At 39.4% G+C, this 25,061-nt stretch overlaps 1 protein-coding gene across 1 annotated transcript in view; it reads right to left on the bottom strand.

The window, feature by feature from the left end:
- The window catches only part of LOC126091913 (medium-chain acyl-CoA ligase ACSF2, mitochondrial-like), a 229,812-nt gene that overhangs the window by 71,292 nt on the left and 133,459 nt on the right, over positions 1-25,061 (bottom strand). Inside the window, exons 4-5 of the mRNA XM_049907229.1 lie at positions 21,320-21,471; positions 15,404-15,521 (exon numbers count right to left, since the gene is read on the bottom strand). Coding sequence (XP_049763186.1) covers positions 15,404-15,521; positions 21,320-21,471 — 270 coding nt within the window. The remainder of the gene's footprint in view (positions 1-15,403; positions 15,522-21,319; positions 21,472-25,061) is intronic.

The following is a 25,061-nucleotide window of genomic DNA, read 5'->3' as shown; positions in this document are numbered from 1 at the left end:
GTCAAACTCTTCACACAGTATCATATCTCCCATTTCATCTTCATCTACATTCTCTTCCATTTCCATAATATAGTCCCCAAGAACACTGCCCCTGTATAGACCCTCTATATACTCCTTCCACCTTTGTGATTTCCCTTCTTTACTTAGAACTGGGTTTCCATCTGAGCTCTTGATATTCATGCAAGTGGTTCTCTTTCCACCAAAGGTCTCTTTAATTTTCCTATAGGCAGTATCTATCTTACCCCTTGTGAGATAAGCCTCTACATCCTTACATTTGTCCTCTAGCAATCCCTGCTTAGCCATTTTGCACTTCCTGTTGATCTCATTTTTGAGATGTTTGTATTCCTTTTTGCCTGCTTCACTTACTGCATTTTTGTATTTTCTCCTTTCATCGATTAAATTCAGTATCTCATCTGTTACCCAAGGATTTCTACCAGCCCTCATCTTTTTACCTACTTGATCCTCTGCTGCCTTCACTATTTCATTCCTCAAACCTACCCATTCTTCTTCTACTGTATTTCTTTTCCCCATTCCTGTCAGTTGTTCCCTTATGCTCTCCCTGAAACTCTGTACAACCTCTGGTTCTTTCAGTTTATCCAAGTCCCATATCCTTAAATTCCCACCTTTTTGCAGTTTCTTCAGTTTTAATCTACAGGTTGTAACCAATAGATTGTGGTCAGAGTCCACATCTGCCCCTGGAAATGTCTTACAATTTAAAACCTGATTCCTAAATCTCTATCTTACCATTATATAATCTATCTGATACCTTTTAGTATCTCCAGGGTTCTTCCATGTATACAACCTTCTTTCATGATTCTTAAACCAAGTGTTAGCTATGATTATGTTGTGCTCTGTGCAAAATTCTACGAGGCGGCTTCCTCTTTCATTTCTTAGCCCCAATCCATATTCACCTACTATGTTTCCTTCTCTTCCTTATCCTACTGTCGAATTCCAGTCACCCATGACTATTAAATCTTCGTCTCCCTTCACTATATGAATAATTTCTTTTATCTCATTATACATTTCATCAATTTCTTCGTCATCTGCAGAGCTAGTTGTCATATAAACTTGTACTACTGTAGTAGGCGTGGGCTTTGTGTCTATCTTGGCCACAATAATGTGTTCACTATGCTGTTTGTAATAGCTTACCCGCACTCCTATTTTTTTATTCATTATTAAACCTATTCCTGCATTACCCCTATTTGATTTTGTATTTATAACCCTGTATTCACCTGACCAAAAGTCTTGTTCCTCCCGTCACCGAAGTTCACTAATTCCCACTATATCTAACTTTAACCTATCCATTTCCCTTTTTAAATGTTCTAACCTACCTGCCCAATTAAGGGATCTGCCATTCCACACTCTGATCCATAGAACATCAGTTTTCTTTCTCCTGATGACAAGTTAGAAGAAAAAATAGGGAAAAATATGGAAGACATGGGGATCCAGTATTAGATCAAAGTTTAACACAGCTTTGAAAGAACTGCAATCAAATACGTTGGAAAGCACAGAAGAAATCAAGAAACATTCAAAGGACTGTTGACATATGAAAAACATTCAACAATGTAAAACGGTGCTTCAAAATTTGTGGAAAAATAGTTGTAAGCTACAGCTTACAACTATGGAAATGGGTAATACAGGAAGTGTGATGAAAAAGTAATGGAAATTTTTGTTTTTTTTAAACAATCTTTATTTATTCATCAACATCAACTTTGCCCCCTCATGTTAACTGAATCTTCCATTTGCTTTTGATGGAACAAAATTATAATTAATGAAAAGTGCTAGTTTGCTTTTGGTCTTCAGCACTAATTTATTGTGTTAACCAGTTTTCACCTTACAAGACCATCATCAAATGTCTGATGATGGCCTTGCAAGCTGAAAACTGGTTAACACAATAAATTAATACCATAGAACAAAAGCAAACCAGTGCTTTTCATTTATTAATTCCCCTCAGATAAAATACAATTGTGCCAGTGCTTTTTCCAATTTTTGAAGTACTTCTGGAACTCACTTTCTTTTATGGTGTTCAGCTCCTTCAGCAATTCTGGTTTTATCTCATTAATGGTGGCAAAACAACATTCTTTCACAGTTCTCTTCACCCTCAGGAATAGAAAGTAGTCACAGTGGGCCATGACTGGCAAATACTGTCTTTTTTTCCAAAAATCATTACCAAGCAGTGGCGTAATGCAATTTCCATGGGAGGCTTTGTCACAGTTCTGGTCTTTTTTTCAGATTGTTTCATGCAAATGGTGCGTAACTTCCAAGTAGTACTCCTTATTGACCGTATGACTACAAGATGCACTATCCCATTGTAATAAAAAAAAAACAGTGAGGAGAAATTTCACATGTGATGAAGTTGTCGAATTTTTTTCGGTCTTGGCTCTTCAGGCAGTTTCCAGTTTCCAACTGGGCCTTGGTTTCAAATCATACCCATATATCCATGTTTTGTCACCTTTTATAACCTGCTTTAGAAGTTCTGGATAGCTGCTACTTTATTCAGCAATTCCTGAGCTATGCCTACAAGATGTTGTTTTTGGTCAAAATTCAACAATTTCAGAGCAAACTGTGCTGCTACACGTTTCCTGCCCAAAACATTTTAAAAATTGCTTGGTATGAGCCACAGGATATGCCAACATCATGAGCAACCTCTCTGATGATGATTTGGCAATTTTCCAGAACCCTTCTCTTTCCTTCTTCCACATTGTCATCAAAAATTCATGTGCTATGGCTTCCAGGGCAGTCGTCATCTTCAACATTTTCTCGATCCTCTGTGAAATGTTTATACCACTTGTAAACTCTTGTCTTACTTGTAGTAGATTCACCAAAAACCACAGTCACATTTCAAATGCAGTGCTGCACTTCGTTCTGTTTTTCAAGCAAAACTTTATGCAAAGTATTTGATCTATTTCTTCGAAAGTAAAAATTCGACAAGCACTCAAAACAAATATAGCCTTCTGACTTTCAACAATAAACTAAATCTTCAAAACTGCTGAAAATGCAAACATATGTCAGGGATGTATGTACTAACAAGATAAAAAATAAATAAAATAAAATAAATTGAAAATTGGATGTCTAAAGCTGTGAAATTAAAAAATTCCAGTTACTTTCTGATCACACCTCATAAATATGTATGAGAAACAAAAGGGAAAAATATGAATGGAAGGCCACCCGTCTGCTTCAACAGATGCCAACAGCAGCAGCACATCACATAGTGCCGGATCGGGTCATGAGCAAAAATGGGCCCAAGAGTTGGAGTCCCTTTCTGCCATATACTGCCTTGCTGCAGCTCGGGGTTTTTACCAGAAAGGCACATGACAGAAAGAGCACCCTGACCAGCACTTCATGTATCAGTGCTGAGCAACTCAAATCTTCATTTAAATGAGGTAATGTTTGTCCAAGTGTTAATTCTGGATTGTTTTGAATTAGAAGAATGAAGATTTGACAGCTTGTCATAACAATACTCCAGATATGTACAAGAGAAGCAAAGACAACACCAGTGGAATCAGTACTACATGCTTTGGCTGAATTTTTATTGTTGACATTTGCAAGCATTGTCAAGAGCTACTGGCCAAGGGCTTCATTTAGTCTTGATGTAGATCAAGTTCTAAACTGAACCCTAAGCAAAAAAAAGCAGCTTTATTTTTCCAGCTTACTACCACCACCTCATAGAATACCATTTATTAAAACAAAGGCCTGATGGACTGTACCACTCTTGCCACACACATTATCAGAGGAGTGTCCATATGCACCAGAAAGGGACTGTCCATTTAGCAATAACCACTCAGTTCTGTCTCTCTGGTAGCTAGAGGATTTTATCATATTGCCTTGCTCACATTGTATTTATGATAGACTAAATTTGTGGATAGTGCAACATTTCCCTTGCCATTGTAGCAAGATTATTTAATTGTAAATTCATCTGTGGTCACTTCGTCCACCTCCTCCTGTATTACTAGTGCATGATAGTGTTTTGTTTTTATGTTAATATTCTTTGTGTCCTGTCTGGTTATAACTGTATGCTGACATATTTTTCTGTGTTATGTAGACTGCCACAAGCATGTTCACAAGTTATAGATTGCTTAGTGCCTTGTTGATAGAGTCACATGTGATAAAAGGTTTCCATATCTCAAACTCGCTGTGTGTCACTCCTTGCAACTTATTTGCAGTTTGGCATCAGCCCTCTCTAAGCCAAGTACAGACATCCTCCCCTGTAATCATGTGTAAGCTGAAGAATATTATGTTAAATGATATGGACACTTTCCATTCATTATTTAGTTTCACTTTGGTACGGACACCAGATCCAGATGCACATAAATAGTAGTGTCCATGATGAGAGAACTAGTGTTTTTTCTGGGGCAGCTTAAGTTAGTACATTAGCCTACTATATGTTATATGTAGTTGTCTCCCGTTCCAATAAAGGAACTGAGAGAACATTTCTGTGTTCTGTTATTTTGTTCTGCAGACCCAGTACTGTGCGCACTAGCACAAAGAGTGTGTTGAGCTTACATGTGGCAAGATGGTGAGGAATGTTTTCCCACAGTGCTATAGGATACCGAAAATTAGGTGGACTGATAAAGAGAGGGATGAGGAGGTTCTCCACAGAATTGATGAGGAGAGGAACATATAGAAAAAAATGATGAGATAGTAGTTCATACAGGTTGGAATATACAAACAGACAAGTAAAGATAACTGGTGCAAGTGCTACTAAGAGATGCAGAAGATGTCACAGGAGAGGAATTCATTGTGGGACACAACAAACCAGTTAGAAGACTGATGGGAAAGGCAGTAAGTTTCAACACTATCACATCCACCTGTAGATATAACCATCAGTGATCCTGTTTGGACAACAAACAAATAAGGTAAACTGAACTTGAAGAAAACTGCAAACAGCTGTTAACTGATGATTTATTTACATGACCAGTCTTGCTGTGTTAAAGTACCGTCTTCAGTTAATACTACATGGAAAGGAAAAGCTCCTTTTAATATGTATAATTAAAAAATTAAGGACAGCCAATGAAAGTAAACATAAATGAAAAATCTTACAGTAGCATAACATAAAATAAGCACATGGAGTTTCCCCCCAATGTTCATAGTTACAGAATCCAACTCCATGAAGAAAGGAAATAGTTAACAAATAATAACTGACAGAACATTGGTGCAAATAGTTCATTGGTATATTTGTTATGCTAAGCATTTTATTAATCTGTTGTTCTGGTTTCCTAGGTGCGCTATTGTAATTGGGGCCTCCTACTACCTTCTATGTTCATTCTCAGTTACAATTAGCTCCTTTTTTTTAATAATAATAATAATAATTTTCATTCTTCATCTGTGTTCAATTTACACATGGATGCACATTTAGGCCCCTACAGTGTAACTGATTTCTTGCTTCCCAGTTTTCAATCTGTATAAATTTTTCCTTCTGGGGTTTTTTATCTTTTCAATGGGTTACGTTTCTCAGACAGACACTGGATTCGCTGACTACGAACATAGGGGGCATCTCCGTGTGCTAATCTATGTGACATTATTTTAAGTACCTTTCATTTAGGTTTACTTTTATTGACACCCATAATTTTTTGATTATATAGATTACAGAGATGCTTCCCTTTCTACTTAATGCCACCTGAGGAAGCTGTTTTAGCACACAGAAACCTGTCATGTGAATAAAATCATCAATTAACAGCTGTTTGTGGTTTTTTTTTTTTTCTAGTTAAACTTACCATGGATTTCAAAGGCTCTAGCTGCCCATGTTATAAAGTCGTATGTGGCACACAGAAGGATATTTGCAAAATAAAAAAGAGGAATATGTCAGATTCTACGTCTCTGCAGTTTATGTCACATGTCTCACCACTCGTGTTAAGAATTAGTCACTCCATTATAAGGTTTAGACTTATCGAAAGAACAAAATTTTGTGACAGACTCCATCAGACTATGCCACAAAGTAAAATTTCATGACACACTGAGTAGGAAAGTATGATGTTTGTTGATCTTATCATTGAGGACTCTGGTGTATCTGATTGTGTTGAAACATGATTGACAAATGCATTGTAAGATCACACTGTGGTCAAGCTTAAAATTAGTTAATGGAAGGAAAAACAAGTTTGCAAAAACAGCACTAAGTTAGCTAGGATATCACTAATCTTAATTCAGATGTTCACACTGACACATTACGAAAAGGCTTTCAGTAAAGTGAACAGAAGCAAGCTTTGAAACATAATGGGAAAAGAGCATATCCAAGACCAAGTGATACAGAGCTTGTCTCAGCACACAGAAATTACAATAAATACAGGGGAAGCAAAGACAGAACAAATGAAGGTCACCAGAGAAGTACGACAAGGGTGTGGCCTTTCACCTACTATATTCAATACATACTTAGCTGGCAGTAATAGACAGTGGAAACAGGAACTAAACAAGGTGTTAGATTAATAGCAGGACACACATGCACATAAAAACACTGATCTCGTTCAATGATCAAATAATAATACAGAAGACAAAGAATGACCTTCAGTTTAAAATACATAGCTGAAATCAAATATCTAAGAATCAGAATCTAAAAATTTCAGTTAAAAAACTAAATCACTGGCTTCCAAAGGGAAATTTCCAGTACATTCCAAAATAGTACTAGATGAACAATCAATAGAACAGGTGTCACATTTTCAACTGTTAGGCTGAGATATTAGCTATGAATATGAAAATGATGTCACTAATAAATTAAATAAGTTTCAAGTGATAAGAGACACAATACACAGAACACTGGGTGACAAGATAAGGATGGATACAAAGCTAAAATTTTATGAAGTAATGGCCAACCCTGTTCTAATACATGGAAGTGAATTCTGGACATTAAGAAAGACAAGAGAACACAGCCAGCTGAAATGAAACTTGTAAGCAATGTTGAAGTTCGTACCGTCAGAGTTCACAAATAACACGATATTATAAAAGAAGAACCTAATATGTGCAATAAAAAAAAAAGAAAAGCAAAGATGCATAAAATGGAAACAACATATCAACAGAAAGGAGGAGGACAGATCAAACAAGTGATCAACTATAAACCAACAGAAAACAGAGATGTAAGACAAATGAGGAACAGATGGCTTCAGTGAAGATGACACAGGCTGTAAGCCTACTCCATGAAGTGAAGGAGAAGAGGAATATGTTGGATTTTACATCTCTGCACTATGTATCATGTGTTTCAGCACTCTTATTAGGAATTAGCCCTCACCTTATAACCTATGGACAGAACAAAATGTTGTGACACAGTCCATTGGGCTATAGTACAAAAACATTGTGACACACTGATTAGGAAAGTTTGATGTATGTTGAGCTTACCAATGACCACAATGGAATATATGAATGAATTTAATATTAAAACATGTGTTGCAACATAGATGACAAACACTCTGTAGAGTCACATTATGACTGAACTTAAAATCAGGGAATGGAAGGAAATATAGGATTGCAAAAGCAGCACTAAGTGACATAGGATATCACGAATCAGTTCGATAGCATTCTGGTTGTCCAGCTCTTGTCTGATGCAAGGGAATATCAATATACAATTTAAGCTTTGTTGTCAAGAAATGTAAACCAAATGATCTCTGCTGGCAATATTGTGGCATTAGTTCATAATAATGCACACCACACTTGAGTGAAAGAAAAACATGTAAAAAATACTCTTGTGCCAATTTATATGTAAATTAGAATGATGGGCCAATAAGGGAGGAAGAAGACTGGAGAATACACTACAATGCCAAATTACAAGAGTTAATACAAGGTAGGGAGATAGTAAAATTTGTGAAATCACAGCGAATATGATGGCTAGGACACTTGGAGAGAATGGCAGAGGCTAGAATTCCAGAGAAAATGTTGAAAGGTGTGATGCATTCAACTAGGCAAAAAGGGAGACCTAGAAGAAGATGGATCAATGATGTAATAATGGATCTCACCAGTATGGGAGTCTGGGGGGTGAAAAAGAGCAAATGACTAAGAAGTGTGGAGGAAGATCGTTGAAGAAGCCAAGGCTCACCAAGGGCTGTAGCGCTACTGAAGAAGAAGAAGAAGAAGAAGAAGAAGAAGAAAATTAGAATGATGACAAAAATATTCAGGTGTTCCAAAATAAACACAACTACATGTCAATGGTCTATTCTTGTCACAGCGTTTTTAATTAAACAAAAAAGAGAGAGAGAGAGAGAATGGGCAATGTGGCTGCAGGGTGCTTGACAACACGATGCCAGCAACATGTTCTACATGGATAAAAGTGATGTGCTGGCAAATGTGCCAACACCTTGTAGATAGAGGAGGCCGAAATGCACGCTATCTAACGCAGACGGGCGTGAAGTCTGGAACAGGATACGTTATGAATGCACTAAAGAAAAGTACGTAGCTTCTGTTTACTTAACTTTAATTCATCCTTGTGGTACATCACTCTTGATAATACAAGTGAGACTCTCTCCAGATATGGTTAATGGCGCCTTGCTAGGTCGTAGCCATGGACTTAGCTGAAGGCTATTCTAACTGTCTCTCGGCAAATGAGAGAAAGGCTTCGTCAGTGTAGTCGCTAGCAAAGTCGTCGTACAACTGGGGACGAGTGCTAGCACGTCTCTCTAGACCTGCCGTGTGGTGGCGCTCGGTCTGCAAATACTGACAGTGGCGACACACGGGTCCGACATGTACTAATGGACCGCGGCCGATTTAAAGCTACCACCTAGCAAGTGTGGTGTCTGGCGGTGACAGCACAAAAAGTCCTTTACTCATCAGTTCACATAGCCTTTCTTTCTCCTTAAGGGTCCAATGGCAGTTTTTCAGCACATTTATGTGCCCTGTTTAGTGTGGTGAGCAGAACCTCTAATGGGGAACAGAGGTTTCTGTATCCCAGAGTGATGTGGTGGTTATACGTCATTTGATTACCCATTGGTTTTTGTTGCTGTCCAGTGTTGAATGGACAAGTGATTTACTGCACAATGACCCACATAGCTAATGCTGCTACCCTGCTCACCCAGTTCAGTGTCCATGCTGATGGCTGGTAGCAGGTGTGACATACATTCAACCGGTCATGTGACTTACTGAGCTACTCCACTATTTGCCACAGCAATATGAGCAGTCTCTTTCCAACACACCAACTGGCTGTAATTCAATTGCAGATGAACAATTATCTATGCATATTACTAAATTAAAGACCCCAGCTGCATTTTTATGTTTTTATTTGAATGCTAATTTCAGGAATTACCTTTGGGATTTTGACACAGTTTTTACTAATAGACAGACTGATTTACAGAGAAGGTTTGTATACATAATTCATTACTTACAGTAATGATGACCATGTAATATATGTTTTGTTATCTGTCTCATACTTAATTGCCATTTTGAGTGATGTCTCATGGCAGCAATGGTCACTCAGAGAGCAGGCAGAAAAAGCATTAAAGTAACAGACACGCAACTCCATAGAGCAGCAAACTTGACCAGAATCTACACCTATTGTAAATTAAAGTTCCCTGCCACATTTTTCTGTCTGTATGTGAAGGCTAATCCCAGGGAATACTGTACAGATTTTGATACAGTTGTCACTAATAGACAGATTGATTCACTAGGAAAGTTTTTGTATAGTACTATATATTGTAGTCTGGCCATAGGTACTTAGTGTTGTCCACGTTAAACTGGGGCAGGTCGCTAGTAATTTATAAATATTTCATGCAAAATGGCTGAACTATGATGATTTATAGTCCCCTGCTGAGTAATTCTGTCTGAAATTGAAGGATAATCTCAGGAAGTACTGTAGCGACTTTGATAACAATCTTTACTAATATATGGACCAGTTCACGAGGAAGGTTTGTAGATATAATCTTTTGGAAGTATACTTCTGTACGGTAATAGGTGACATGTAGGTAAAACACAAATAGCAATATGTCTAAATAAACCTTTATTAAACTTCAGACAACACACAGGAGGCATCCACCGTATAACGTCACTCAGTGTGAACTGGCGCCCCAGGTGCAGATGCTCCACTTCACTGCACTGGTCAGCAATTCTCTTTGTCTCCATATCTCGATAACCCCAAATAGCCCTCCCCCTCCCCCCTCCTGGAATTGTGCAGCACTGGAGGGGTGGTGAAAAACCTTCATCTGTGAGGCATGTGAGGTGTTATTCAGTGGTACTTGCTGTAGAGCAGATATGATGTACATCTGGTATGGTGAAAACTGAAGAAGAAGGCGAAGTGGCAAACTGCAGCACAAGGTGGGAGTGGATGGCACTGGTTCTTTCACTGTTGAACGCTGCATTGAATTGTCAGCTGCGAAGATCTGACTGAGGCGTGTATTCAGGGTAGACAAGCTGGTCATGGTGTAAATGGACATAACGATCACTAGATCACTCATGAACGAGATTTGTGATGACACTACTATGAAGTCCACCATCATCGGCTGATGGAAGGTCCAATTATGCTGGTAGTGATCACCTTGGTTGTGATTTGCAGAGCTGCATGTTTTGCTTCTATGCACAGATCACTGTTAACTAACTTGACCATAATTTCATCTGAATAAAAGTTTCGCAAGTCGACTGTGATTGCCACTGAGAGGACAGGACACAATCCACTCGTATGAGAGACATTTGAGCCATCATTATCCTGTAGGCAATTCATGTAGTCATCAGTGATAAGTATCCACACTGCTTTTAGTATGGTGATTAAGACTGTTGTGGTAATTCCATTGACAACAATGTCAAAAGTGCAGGTCCCTGTCTGATCACTTGCAATGGACCATTGTAGAGGGTTGTAGTGCCATTCATACAGCATCATCACAGAGCATGATGTGTGTAATTCATGGGTCTCTTATGTAAGAACAATTTTAGGGACTGTGTGTATGGATGGAGGCGGTACCAGTAAATTGTGAATATAGTACTTGACATGATGCATCATCAAGGGGAGGTCTGATGGGTCACGAGTGGGTGTAAGCCACACAGGTTCAGCTGGCAGTATTAACGTATCTCTGTGAGTGAGGCTTGGAGTTCATCTTAACACACCATGAAGATACCGAGGAGAGCCCCCGTGAGAGCTTCAGTCCGTGTTTCACGTGGCACATCAAAGCTGTCTTCATCGTAAGGTTCCATCTCTCTAGTAGGCCATAGTGCCATGCTGCAACGGCAAGAGATGCCACAAAGTTACAAAGGGCTTTGAAGAGTGCCGAATGAATTGCTGTTTCTTGTCTGTGGTGATAGTGTGCAGACAACCAAAATGCAATATCCAAGCTGTGTTAAAAGCTTTAGCAGGAGTTTTGTTGTGATGTCTGTTATTGGGATAGCTTCTACCCAGCTTGAATCTCTGTTGATCAAGGATAGGACTTATATGTAGCCCTCTGATTCTGGTAGACCCACAAGGTCTAGGTATATATGGCAGAAGTGCCTATGTCATATTACGAAATGGTGCCTATGCGTGTTGGCCTACCTTGCTTCGTTGACAGCCGAGATATGTCCTTGTGCCACTGTGGCAGTTGTGTCTAACAATGGACCAATCAAAACACTAAATAACCAGCCATGTTGTGATTTGGACACCTGTGTGTACAAGGTCGTGTAGCGGATCAAAGATTTTTTGCTGCATGGACCTGGGCAGGATCAGGCAGATTCTGTGTTGGGATACATCACAGAGGATATTGACCTCTGACCTAGGGACCAGTCATTATTGAATTATGAGATTTGATGATGTGTCCATGAGCAAGGCTTGACACAATGGTCCCTTTTCTTGTTCTTCTGCCGACCTAGTAAACACCAAGATGAGGAAGATTGTGTGACCCAAGAGAGCAGTCAGCCATCACGTTGTCAGCCCTGTGCAAGTGCATGTGCAGATTGTGGTACTGTTTGAAGTTTACAGCACCCTTCCATGTCTTTGTAACTGTGCTATACAGTTCCATACACTGCTAGTAACTTCTGGTCAAATGTTGACCATTTTGTTTGAGACTTTCTTAATTTCTTAGAGAAAAACATGAGATGATGTTTAGTATCCACCCTCTTTTGCTGGAGTACAGCACAAATAGCTGAATCACTGGCAGCAGTTGCAAGTTTAATCTGCATTCCTGGTGCTGGGTGTGCTAGAGGCATCGCTTTTGCCAGAGCTTCTTTACAGCGGCAAAACACGTTTTGCATTTCTGTGATCCACACTACTTTTCGATTCCTCTTGCATGTGAGAGCCCTCTGTGGCATCAACCAGAGGTGCCTGCTCATCCACTGCATGCGGTAAATGGCATCGATATACCAGTTCAATGGGTGACACTTGGGCACTGCTTGAAGGGTGGACAATACCTGCTTGCAACACTTCATTTATCGCTGTTTTGACTCCCCGAAGAAGAGCTGGTGCAAAGTGTCATGCCTTGTGGTGTACAGATGCACCAGTGGTTGTAGTGATACAGTGCATAGTACCATTTCTAATTGCACACTGCTTAGAGTCTAAAATTTGGAGTCTGGGGGTTGTAGCAGTGAGGCGTAGCCATCCAGTGTGGGGGTGGCAGTATGTACCATTGCCGCATTGTTGCGTGGAGACATTGGATTTGGTTGCATGCACTTGTGAGCACGAGGGACGTTTCATGCAAGCACTGGCAGAGATCATCGTTGGCAAAGCGTAATTAATGCAAGTCAACCCAGGTCTCCAACAACTGATTTTGGATTGTGTTGATTGCTTGTATTGTAGGCTGTCAGTGAGAGCAACTGTGATTCACATCCCATGATGAAGTTGGGGCAAAAAATCCTAGGGTGAGCTGCCAAAAGACAGGGCAGAATCATGGTAGAGATTAGGTGAGAGGTTTGATATTGTGGAGGAAGTTTATTCCTATCATTGATTCAGCAACGTACAAGGTCCACATGCAATGTAGTTTGTCAGAAAGATGCATTGCCAGATCCTGCATGCTGTGTACATGGATGCCTGTGTCATTAGCCATATGTAGTTGCAGTCCAAGGTTAGCAGCATGTGGTCACAACAGCAGGCGAGGCACCATTCACACATCTAACCTCGTGTTGATGAGGAAGTACAGATTTGAGTCGCAGTCTCAAATATACAGGCATCTCTGATGTGAAGTCGCTGTGAGAAGAGAAGTGACTTGGTATAGTTGTGTGGTTGTTGTTTGGGAGCAAGCAGGACTGGTGAAAACTGCGTGCGGATGCGCCAAACTGTATATGTACACGTTTTGGGTGAGATGGGGCACGGTCAGCTGGAGCAGCATTCTTGGCAGTCATTGTGTTATCATGAGCAGTCAGCAGTTCAGTGCTTGGAGTAGAGCTTGTGACAACAGTTTCGCATGAGGTTGGGTGGCATCATGACTGTTTTGAGTGTGTGCCAGCTCATCAGGTGTAGGAGGCAAGGGTGCCCAATTTGATTTTCTGCCTGAGTTGCATCACTGAATATAATCTGTCTGCTAGGGTCAACTTCCTATCTAGCAGTCCCACCTCATACAAAATCACTTCAAGCTGTAGCTCAGACAGAAGTTTCACGACCCATGATATCCGAAGGGTTTGGTCTGACATTAGTGTGGGGTCAACTACCAAATTAAGATGATGCCACAGTTGTGAAGGGGTTCCCCAGGTGAACTGCTCATTGTAACTGAATTGTCACACCTGTTGTTCAGGAGTGCCAACAATTCATTGTAGAAATGCTGGTTTTTCTGCATCCTACTTATTGAGTGGTAGAGAGGAAAGGATAATGTCACATCAGTTCTGCATGTCCCACGAGATGAGAGATTAACATAACAAATTCTGAACTGTCATTGATAACACCAAGTGAAGTGAATATGCACTCAGCCATTGAAAATTACGATGACACTTGATGAGATTGGGATTGTGGGAATTTTGGTTGTCATTCTGGGAATCCCGATAATGGTTGTACTATCTGAGCTGAACAGAAAGGCACAATTGGTGTTGGATCCATCAAACACAGTGCAGTTGGAACTGCATCAAGCATCGGCAATCGTGGTGCAGCAGACGCAGAGGACACTATCGGCAGCATGTCCAATCGAATGAAAACTGAACACGAACTGTCCTGGAAGCATGTTGGAGTGGGTTTGGCATGCAAGTTCACTAATAAAGGCTCTGATGGCGGCCACAGTTGAATCAGCCACTCTGTTTTGTGAGACAACGTTTTCGCACACTTTTTGCTCCATATTCCACACAGTTTGTTAACTGTTGTGTACATAGTTCCGCATAGTCAGCGCAAACACAACTTTCCCACTAGAGCGCGTCCCGCTAAGCACAACAGCACAGGCACAGCGCTCGTCCATCTCCGCACTATGAGATGGCGCTGTCTTAGAGACGGACCAAATTCTGCTTCCCCCAATCCGCGTATTAATATGTAATGCAGCCAATGAGATTGCTGCTAATGTAGAACCTTTTCTCCTCGCAGATCACACTCGCGCAGTGATACCTGAACGCTCGAGGTATTATAACAAGTGTACAGACGTCTGATTAGTCAGTCTGCATTTGTCTGTACCAGTCTATAGTCAAGTTTCAGTCTGCGCCTAATAAGATTATCATATTCCTGTACATAGCCATGAAGAGAAATGTATAGACACTTTGTCAAGTATCAGAGATATATGAGAATAAGATTAACGTACCAAGACCCAAGGAACTTCAGATTGTCAATTGTAAACAGCATCCAGAATCAAGTTACGTAATATCTATGATTTTTATTACTTTAATAAATGTGTGTGAAAATTAATCAAGTTCTGTTTAAAGTTGGTCACCGTCAATCTGCTACTCTAAGCATGCCAGTGGCATTTCTATCGTCTAACCTAACGGCAGAAGATAAACACGCCACGATAAGACCATGAGACATATTGCTGACACTCGCCTACTTCGCTAGAGCGACAAGTCAAATAATCTGATGGTGTGTGTACCAAAGGTCTTACAGTACGCACACCACATTAACGAAGGCAATGGATGCACCACACTGTGGGAAGTATATAGGAATTTGTAGCCACAGAGCTGTGAAGAACAATGAACAAGGTAAACATCGCTTCCATTGTTGACATGCATTAACGTGGCACACAGCTGTATTTCACAAAAAACATGGCATCCACTGTTGTTGGGTTCACCAGTGTGGCAGTGTACCTCTGTACGGTACTGGGTGACAAGTAAGTAACACGCAAACACTAATCAGTCTAAATAAACATTTACTGAACTTTGGATAATACAAGAGACGTCCACCATATAACGTCACTTGGTGAGAACTGGCAGCTGGGGCACAGAGGCTCCACGTACCCACTCTGTAGCGCTGGTCAGCGAATCACTTTGTCTCAATGTCCCCACACTCTATTACAGCTATACCAGACAAGTCGCCCAGCCACAGAGACAGTGCTACCCGGGCGAAGCCAGGACAAACCACTGTTGTATATTAATACCCTCACAAACTGTGAATTTATAATTTTAATTATTTCTTACTTACTGATGTAAACTGGATCTGACAGCATTCATCAGGCTGAATGTCCTTCTGGAGATTTAAGACCCGTTCCAAGTTTTCATTTGTTGCAAGATCCATCACTTGATTGTAACCATACGTTCCCCTGGTGAAAAAAAGACATATCAGCATTGCTTTATCTGCAAGGAGTAAGAGAACGATAGGGTACAAAAAAGAAAATCAAGTTACTGTTACTGAGATATCTGGGCAGTAAAACTATACACCATATACCTTACCTAACTTTAAGACCTTTGTTTGAAAGCATTCAGAACATTACTTAATATGCTAATTTTTCCTGGAGATAGTCATGATTTTGAAGTTTTTCAACATAGGTGATGATCTGAGCCAAGAGGTTCATTTCCTTGATTACAGGCCATTTATAAAATGGATAACAAGTTCAATGTAAATTTAAAATCTTAAAAATCAAGGTTGTGATACGACACAGTTTTGTGGTAAATATTGAATCCTATACAAAAATAACAAGAGAGACTCTGCCATTACCAGTTTCAAGCTAATGTCAGAATTTTGTGATCCCAAGGTTTTGTGGATCAATTTACTTGTCCTAGACTCCACTGCAAACTATAAAGAGCTTTGAAAAATAACCTGAATGACTGCAGAAAATCTTCTCCTATCACAATTTAAGAATATCTTCCGTGTTGCCAACATGTAAAACTGTTAAACTTCGCTCTCTTTTCCACAGTATAGCATATTATGTGAAAGCAACTGGCTCTGCATTGCACATGTTAAACTGGACAAGGAGTTGAAGAAAACGAGCCAAATTGGCTGCAGATTATTAACATTGTACTGTCAGTCTTTCCTATCTACATGTTCCTAAAACAAGGGTGTGTTACACTTGCACATGCAGAAAACTGATGTGCATTTTGCGTAATGTTGTTTATTTGAAACATGCCAATTAAATAATAACCTATGTGACTTTATTCCTCCTCACAACATAACATCTACATCAACAAAATGATATTGTTTGACATTTTTCCTAGGTGCGTTATGTGTTCCCACCTCATATTATATGAGGGCACATACAGCATTTTCAAACATGATCATCTTGGTGGTCCATGTGTAATGTTGTGGAGAGCCACAATGTTGCAGGGATGTACTGACCTCCAAATCTTTTAACACAGTTCACTCAATGGTCAACTCTTTTTAGGGGTGCATTTGGTCCTGACCTCATTTTTAGTATTCCATACCTCAAATGGTAAAAATGGAAGCCTTGTAGGATCACTTTTTTGTCCATCTGTTATGATGTCTTTGTCTCAGGAATGGGTAGAGGCATCAATTTGAAATTTATATCAAATATTATGGTATACAATCCCTCTGTGGTGTAAAAAAATTTAAGCTTCTAAGTCAATGCTATCAAAAGATATGGCCATCTGTTGAGACCTGTTTTTCTCAGGAATGGGTAGAGGTAGGGTACGGATATCGAACTGAAATATATCTGATACTAAGGTCTACAATCCTCTGGCAGTGTAAAAAAATTACAGTTCAACATCTATGCAAACAAAAGATACAGCGTTTTATGTCATATTTTGATACTTGAAAACTCACTCATCAAAACCTATAGACAGAGGTGCCGACTTGTAAAAGATATTGGGGCGGCCCATACTGTGGGTCTTGCCCCAGGAAATTTTCCAAATTTTAGATGAAAAATAGTGAGTTTTAAAGTCAGTCAAATGTCATATGTTTAGAGTCATGTGATCAACAATAGAACCCCGAAAACTGGACTCTCAATAACTCGGCACTCTGGGAAACTTGACAAACCTGACACATCTTTGGGCTTTGCAAAAAAAGAAAAAAAAAGAAAGAAAAAAAAGAAATGTAAATACGTACAGTATTTTTGTAAAAAGCTAATTTAATTTACAGTAATAATCATGCTTATAAACTATTACAGAGCAGTGAATATATAGCTCTGAAAAGACTGAAATTATATTTAAATAAATCCTAAACTATCATTCAAAGAATAAAACATAAAACACTCCTGTCGCAAAGTAATAGCACTTTGATTAAAAAGTGAAATAGGTAATGTAAGCTTACTTTGAATAAGGTTCATTAAATAAAAACAATATCTCAAAGTTAATGCTTTAATACTGCTAATAAAGTTAATACAGAGTGCCTAATACTTTCAATCAAAAAGTATGTAACTAGCAGGTTTTAATTGGGTCTTACATCCTAAAAATATTTAAGTATTTGAAAAATCTAATACAGTACTATAATAATATAGTAATACAGTAATAAACTAGTACTAATATTTTGAAACTGAAAATTTAACTTTATGTATGTATTTAATTCTCTGCTTTATAAAGATTTTTAATATTTCTCTAAATGCCATTATTAGGGCTAAAGTGTCTGTAGATAGGTGTAAATGTCAACTGTCTGACCAGATAACTGAATATGAAGTCATTGATGACTGGTTGGATATCCAATTCATCCAAAACATCTCAGTGGTCATGAGGAACAGCCAAGTTGTTCAATCGCTTCTGTCCCATTGTTGATCAGAGAATGACTTCAGATGTCTAAGGACGCTAAATAACCATTCTGCTGTTGCTGTCATGATTGGAACTACTTGGAAAAGCTTAATGCACTTCACTACTTCACATAACATTTCTCCAACTGCAGGCTCTAGTGTAATGTACTTTCTTACATAACACATGTTTTTTAAGACCATTTGTTTTTTATTAGCAATATTGGCTAACATACTCAAGTGTAAACGCAGTCTCTCAATGTCTAGGTCATTTTTTCAAAACTCTGTTGATTTTTCCAAATTTGTTTCACCTCTGTTTGCTAAAAGCAAGCAGTCTTGCAATTACCTGTGTGAGTCCAGTTGAAGCAAACCACTCAGTAATGCAAGAGTGCACCATTTCACAAACTTCAATATAAATAGCTTTGTAGTATTCCTTTGAGGTTTTGAAAGTGTGCGGTGAGCTGGCTTCGTTGTTTTCATACTTTGGTATACTTCGACTCTGAGGAAACGAAGGATCATCAACTTGTGAAGGTTTTTCTTTTGAAGACAATTCCCAAAAGTGTTCAAAACTATCACACCTTCCATTCAATATACAAATCAAGCCCTCACATATTTTTTCCAGATCAGCAACACTTAGATGAGGGCAATGAATTTTTTCATTGACATCCTCTACTGGGTTCATTGCATGGCAATAAAGACATAAAAAGAAATAAGTCTTGAATTGTAACACTGAGTCAAGGCAGCCTGCACATTTGTAACCTGCCTCTGTTTTGTCCTCTGCAGAAAATGTTTCAAAAAGTCTATAATTTCTTCAAAGTTTTTCAATATTCTCAAGATACTAGAAGCTCGCATAGTCCATCGAGTCGGGCAAAGGGGCAGTAGACCAGCTTGGTCGTTGGCACTCTCACAGCGTATGCTTCTGAAAAATGCTGTCCTTTTGTTGGATTTCCTTACAGTGTTTATTAAGTCCTTCATAGACGTAAGATGGCAGAGACTGTCTACAACTGCCAAGTTTAAACTGTGAGCAGTGCAGTGCAGTGCAGTGCTTTTGGTTGTATATCCAAAACTATCTCTTTAAGTCCTTTGAACTTACCTCTCATATTCGAGGCACCATTATAGCACTGTCCTCTTAAGTTATCCACTGACAAATCAAGACAAACAAAAACATCTTTTAAAATACTAAACAGAGTTTGTGATTCAATGTTAGGGGTCTCATATAAGCCAATGAAGTCTTCTTTGATGATTAAGGAATCATCGACAGTACCAATACAAAATGACACTTGTTCATGAATCGAAGAATCACTTGTTTCATCATCCATAATAGAAAAATGTTCAGTCTTCTTGATTGAAGCCAATACCTTTCTCAACACAGACTTTCCTAGTAGATCAATGATCTCATTTTGAATATCATGGGACATCCACTTATACCCCAAATGCCCTAACCAATCTTTAAACTCAGGCATGTCATTCTTTTGGAGTTCCAACAATTGAAAAAAATTTGAGTTTAAATCTTCCTACCCTTGTCGGCATAGAAATTACATGGTAGTAAAAATTGTCTCAAGAGCTAAATGACCTTTCTTTGTTCTTTGTATCACTATCTAACTGTTCATTCAATTGGGAAGCCACACTTCAGTTAGTGATAGAATTTAGTTTCAGAACACCTTCTTTTTGCATAAACATATTTTCATGAAGATGTAATTTTTCCAAAGCCTTTTTCTAGTTCAAAAACCCTACAGAAGTAAATGCATCTTCTTTTCTTGAAGAAAATTGTAATAGATTTTTAGCATGTTCCTCTTTGCAGGCTTTGCAAAAAACTTTTTCAGTAGATGCTTCATATTCTAGCCATGTATATTTGATCAGACAAGACTTCTGAAATGATCTTCCATTACTGGATTGTCCAGGTTTCAGCTGTGAATGGTTCTTGCCTGAAGATGACGAAGCAATTGATGACACAATAATTGTTGGAGGTTGACTTGCAGTATCATCAACATCCAAGTGCACCTTTTTGGTAACAAATTTATCCATTGCAAACTTAATTCACAATACACTAAGAGACTACAGTAAACAAATAAAATATAGTCATGTAAAATAATCCACTAGACAGTAAAGTCGGAGCACTAAACAGGTCTGCAGCATGCACTGAACGAAACTATCCACTGAATGACTGCGTCAGCAGGGTGGGCTTTATACAGTCGTGGCATCGTAAGTCTTGAAGCGTGAAGGTGACAAGAGGCGGAGGGTCCCTGGCGCTTCTGCTCTGTTGCTTTTGATGTTGCCGCAGATGCAGGGCTGGCCCACCAGCTCCAGACTTTACCCGAAGGTTCGTGCACTGGGATAAATTCTAAGTGTGCCTGCAGCACTGTAACACTATGATGATTCACACCACTCATTTTCAGTTAACCTGCTTACTATCATAATAATTATTTGTTTTAACTCTTTACTGAATGTCTTTTAAAAGGTAACTATTGTCAAACAAGGAAAATAAAAAATTCCAAAGTAATTTTGTGATATTACAAAGCATAATATAACTAATAATTTTCTTAAATTATTGGGGGGCTCTGCGACCCCCCCCCCCCCCCCCCCAATCGAATTCTTGATGGGGCTCGAGCCCCCTCAGGCCCCACGGAGTTGATACCTGTGCCTATAGACAAACTATCTACATACATAATTAAGTTTGTACAGAACCCTCCGAGTGCGTGTCCTACTCACACTTGTCTGGTTTTTATGGATGACAATGCACAACTGAATCAAACTGCATAGGTGGAGAAGCACTTGGAATGAGATGATATTTGGTGAATGGACTGTCCTTCCCATCCTCTGACTCATATCCCACCAGGCACATACGCGATGTGTAATGGAGACATACTGCAGCACATACACCTGCATCAGTGGCCATCCAGTAGTTGTCAACCACACTGGTGGAAGAATGGAATGCCCTACCACAAGAACTCCATAACAACCATGTGGCCAGCATGGCTGCACATTGCAGAGCAAGTAGTGCTGTCTGTGGTGATCACACACCCTACTAATAACCATGCCCTGCCATTTGTACTGCAGGGGACCATCATGACTCGTGGTGACTTCATTGCGATTATTGTTTTTAAATAAAAGTATCATTTCTTTTCATCTTCTTGCATCTTTCTTTCAGTTACCACCTGGTTAAACTGTAGCAGTTCTTTCTACCTATGGTCTCTCTCTCTCTCTCTCTCTCTCTCTCTCTCTCTCTCTCTCTCTCTCTCTCTCTCTCTCTCTCTCCCACCCCCTCCCAGATTCTCCCCCATCTTCCTCTCTTCCTTCTTCACACCCTCCCTCCATCTCTTACCCCTTCTCCCTCAATCTCATTTCCCCTCTCTTCCTCCTTCCCTTTTTGTTTATCTCTCCTCCCTACATCTGTGCCTCTCCTCCTCCCACTCTCCCTTCATACTCACGCAGCAGGTTCGGTGCCTGTGAGGATGACGGTGCTGAGGCTGGGTATCTCTTTGTTCCGCAGCTTCCCCGGTTTGCTGCTTCCCAGTTCTGGCAAAAGTTTCTGCAGCCTGTCATAACCGCTGGCTGTGGCCACCAGACCACGAACCTCCACCTGCAACCAAATTGATGCTTAGCTGTGCTCACGCCATTGGCAAGAGCTTATCTACTACATAAACAATGTTTATTTTCCAGCAAGACACAGGTCAAAAATGGATCACAAGTTTTAACAGTTATTAAGTTACATAATTTTTCCCTGGTGTTGTTGCTATGGTCTTCAGTACAAAGACCTCTTGGTCTACCTTTACGATTTTTACCATCCACACTTCCCTCCAGCACTAAATTGGTGGCTCCTTAATGTTTCTGAATGTGTCCTATCAACTGAACCCTTTTTCTGGTCAGGTTGTGTCACAATTTCTTTCTCCCCAGTTACATTCAATACATGCTCTACCCCCCTTATCTTCAGCATTCTTATGTAGCAACATTTTTCAAAAGCTTCTATTCTATTCTTATCTAAATTGTTTACTAAACATGTTTCACTTTCACACAAAGTTACACTTCTTACAAATACTTTCAGAAAAGTCTTCCTAACATTTAAGTAAATATTCGATGTTAACAAAGTTCTCTTCTTCAGAAATGCTTTTCTTGCCATTGCCAGTCTACATGTTATACCCCCTCTACTTTAGCCATCCCAGTTATTTTGCTGCCCAAATAGCAAAACTCATCTACTACTTTCAGTCTCATTTCCTAATCTAATGTCCTCAGCTCCTTACCTGATTTAATTATACAACATTCTGTTATCCTTGATTCACTTTTGTTGATGCTCATCTTATATTCTCCTTTCAAGACACTGCCCATTTAGTTCAACTGAACCTCTATGACCTCTGCTGTCTGTGACAGAATTCAATATCACCGACAAATCTCAAAGTTTTTATTTCTTCTCACTGTACTTTAATTTCTACTCCAAAATTTTCTTTGGTTTCCTATACTGCTTGCTCAATATGCTACAATCCTGTCTCCTCCCTTCTCAACCAGTGCTTCCCTCTCATGCCCCTTGCCTCCCTTCTCAACCACTACTTACCTCGCTTGCCCCTTGACTCTTGTAACTGCCATCTGGTTTCTGTACAAGTTGTAAATAGTCTTTCGCTCCCTGTGTTTTACCCCTGCTATCTTCAGAATATGAAAGACAGTATTCCAGTCAACATAGTCAAAAGCTTTCTCTAAGTCTACAAATGCTATAAACATAGGTTTGCCTTTAATTAACATGACTTCTAAGATAAGTGGTAGGGTCAGTATTGCCTCAGGCATTTGTACATTTCTCCAGATTCCTAACTGATCTTCCCCAAGGTCGGCCATCCTGATTTAGGTTTTCCACAATTTCCCTAAATTATCTCAGGCAAATGCCAGGATAGTTCCTTTGAAAAAGGCATGGCCAACTTCCTTCTCCATTCTTCCATAACCCAATGGGACCAATGACTTCACTGTTTTGTCTCCTCCCCCAAATCAACCAACCAACCACAAGTTTTTTCATTCTTTGATAAAGAATTAGTGTTAGTATTTTGGAACAATGACTTATTAAACTTACAGTTCAGTAATATTCACACTTATCAGCACCTGCTTTCTCTGGAATTGGAACTATTATATTCTTCTTGAAGTCTGAGGAGATTTCATCTATCTCAACATCTTGCTCACCAGATGGAAGCATTTTGTCATGGCTGGCTATCCCAAGGCTCTCAGTAGTTCTGACAGAATGTCGTCTACTCTCAAGGCCTTGTTTCAACTTAGGTCTGTACTCTGTCAAATTCTTCATGCAGTATCATATCTCCCATCTCATGTTCATCTATGTCCTCTTCCATTCATACATTTGTCCTCCTGCCATTCCTGCTTAGCAGTTTTGCACTTCTTGTCAGTCTCATTTTTTGGTCATTTGTATTCACTTTCACCTATTTCATTTGCTGCATTTTTATATTTTCTCCTTTCATCAATTAAATTAAATATCAGCTGTTTATATAAGGAGTTCTGCTAGATCATGTCTCTTTACCTATTTGATCCTCTACTGCCTTCACCATTTCATCTGTCAAAGCTACCCATTTGTCCCATTTTCCCTTATTCGATTGTAATTAAAGACAAAAGTTTACATGTCTCATACAGTCACCTGATTCTTGCTTATGTAGCCAACCTTCATGTGCATCTACATGTACTAGCTCCTCAGACATATTCTGAATTGATTTAGCAGTAAACAGTGCACTTCTGCAATGATGTCAGTGAAGCAACAATTAAATATTTCAATGTGTTAGTTGAATTCTGTTTCACCAAGCATACTGTTATAGACACATTGGCAATGAATGCTCTTGAATTGTTTTGCATGAAATAACTGGAGGTCTTTTTGATAGCCTCTGTGCATGCTTGAATCTCTTTAATTTTACATTTGTGATCTCCTCGGGAGGTATAAGTAGGGGGAAGCAATATATTCGATACCTCATCCAGAAACGCACCCTCTCGAAACATTGACAGCAAGCTACACCGCGATGCAGAGTGCCTCTCTTGCAGAGTCTGCCACTTGAGTTTGCTAAACATTTCTGTAATGCTATCACGCTTACCAAATAACCCTGTGATGAAACGCACCGCTCTTCTTTGGATCTTCTCTATCTTCTCTGTCAACCCTACCTGGTACGGATCCCACACTGGTGAGCAGCGCATGACCTGTGACAATGATGCATAACTTCCTTTATGAAGTCCTCTTGTACCAGCTTCTTGGTGAGTTACTGTTTGAATAACACATGAACATCACTGTGTGTAATTGACTCAATTGCTTCAGAAAGTAAGTTACACATGTCGTCTCATGCTAAGACCACTATGCAACAAAAGTAGCACATTGTCAGAAAAGTACATGTTTCAATGTTTCCTGCAGACATTGTTCTGCTGGAACATAGAGGGAGGAGCATGACAGTTTGCACAAATTCACCATGAAATTCTACTATATAGGGACTAAATGCAAAGCTGCATCAGCAACAGTGAAAAGGTGCCAACATTTTGACCGTGGCCACACACACATAGGTCATGTTCATTGAGAAGTCCAGATAATGTATCACTGATGTCCATCTTTTTGGCAAGCTGAAAAAACATCCGGGAGAAAGATTTTCCAGTGATGAGGAAGTTCACACAGTGGTTCTCGAATGGCTCCAAACTGGATTCTATCATCAAGGAACTGAACCACTAACAGGGCATTCCAATCATTGATTTGGAGACTATGCTGAAAATTACTATCATGTATCTGTGTTATTCTAAAGTGTAGCACAGCTTTCAATAAAAGTTACATGACCTGTGACAATGATGCATGACGTCAGGAAGGAGAAGAAGTTTTATATATGGACCATGGCAATTCAGCCCGGAAGTTTTAATTAATGAATGATGCATAACTTACTTTATGAAGTCCTCTTGTACCAGCTTATTTGTGAGTTACTGTTTGAATAACACATGAACATCACTGTGTGTAATTGACTTAGTGCAGAAATGCACTGATTACAGTTAAATCAATTTCAGGACATGTTAGAGTAGCTGATACATTCAGACACAGAGGCAAGTGCATTTTTCTAAGTTATCTGTGTGTACTGATCCCACAAAAATGCCCACATATGTCATTAGGAACAGACATTGGACTGGAGATGGATGGATATAGAAATCAGGCACGACCTATTCACAGGA

This window comes from Schistocerca cancellata, chromosome 7 (genome assembly GCF_023864275.1).
Source record: "Schistocerca cancellata isolate TAMUIC-IGC-003103 chromosome 7, iqSchCanc2.1, whole genome shotgun sequence".
Taxonomy (NCBI): Eukaryota; Metazoa; Arthropoda; class Insecta; order Orthoptera; family Acrididae; genus Schistocerca; species Schistocerca cancellata.
The sequence above is the reverse complement of the archived record's forward strand: the minus strand, read 5'-3'. Positions and strand labels throughout refer to the sequence as shown.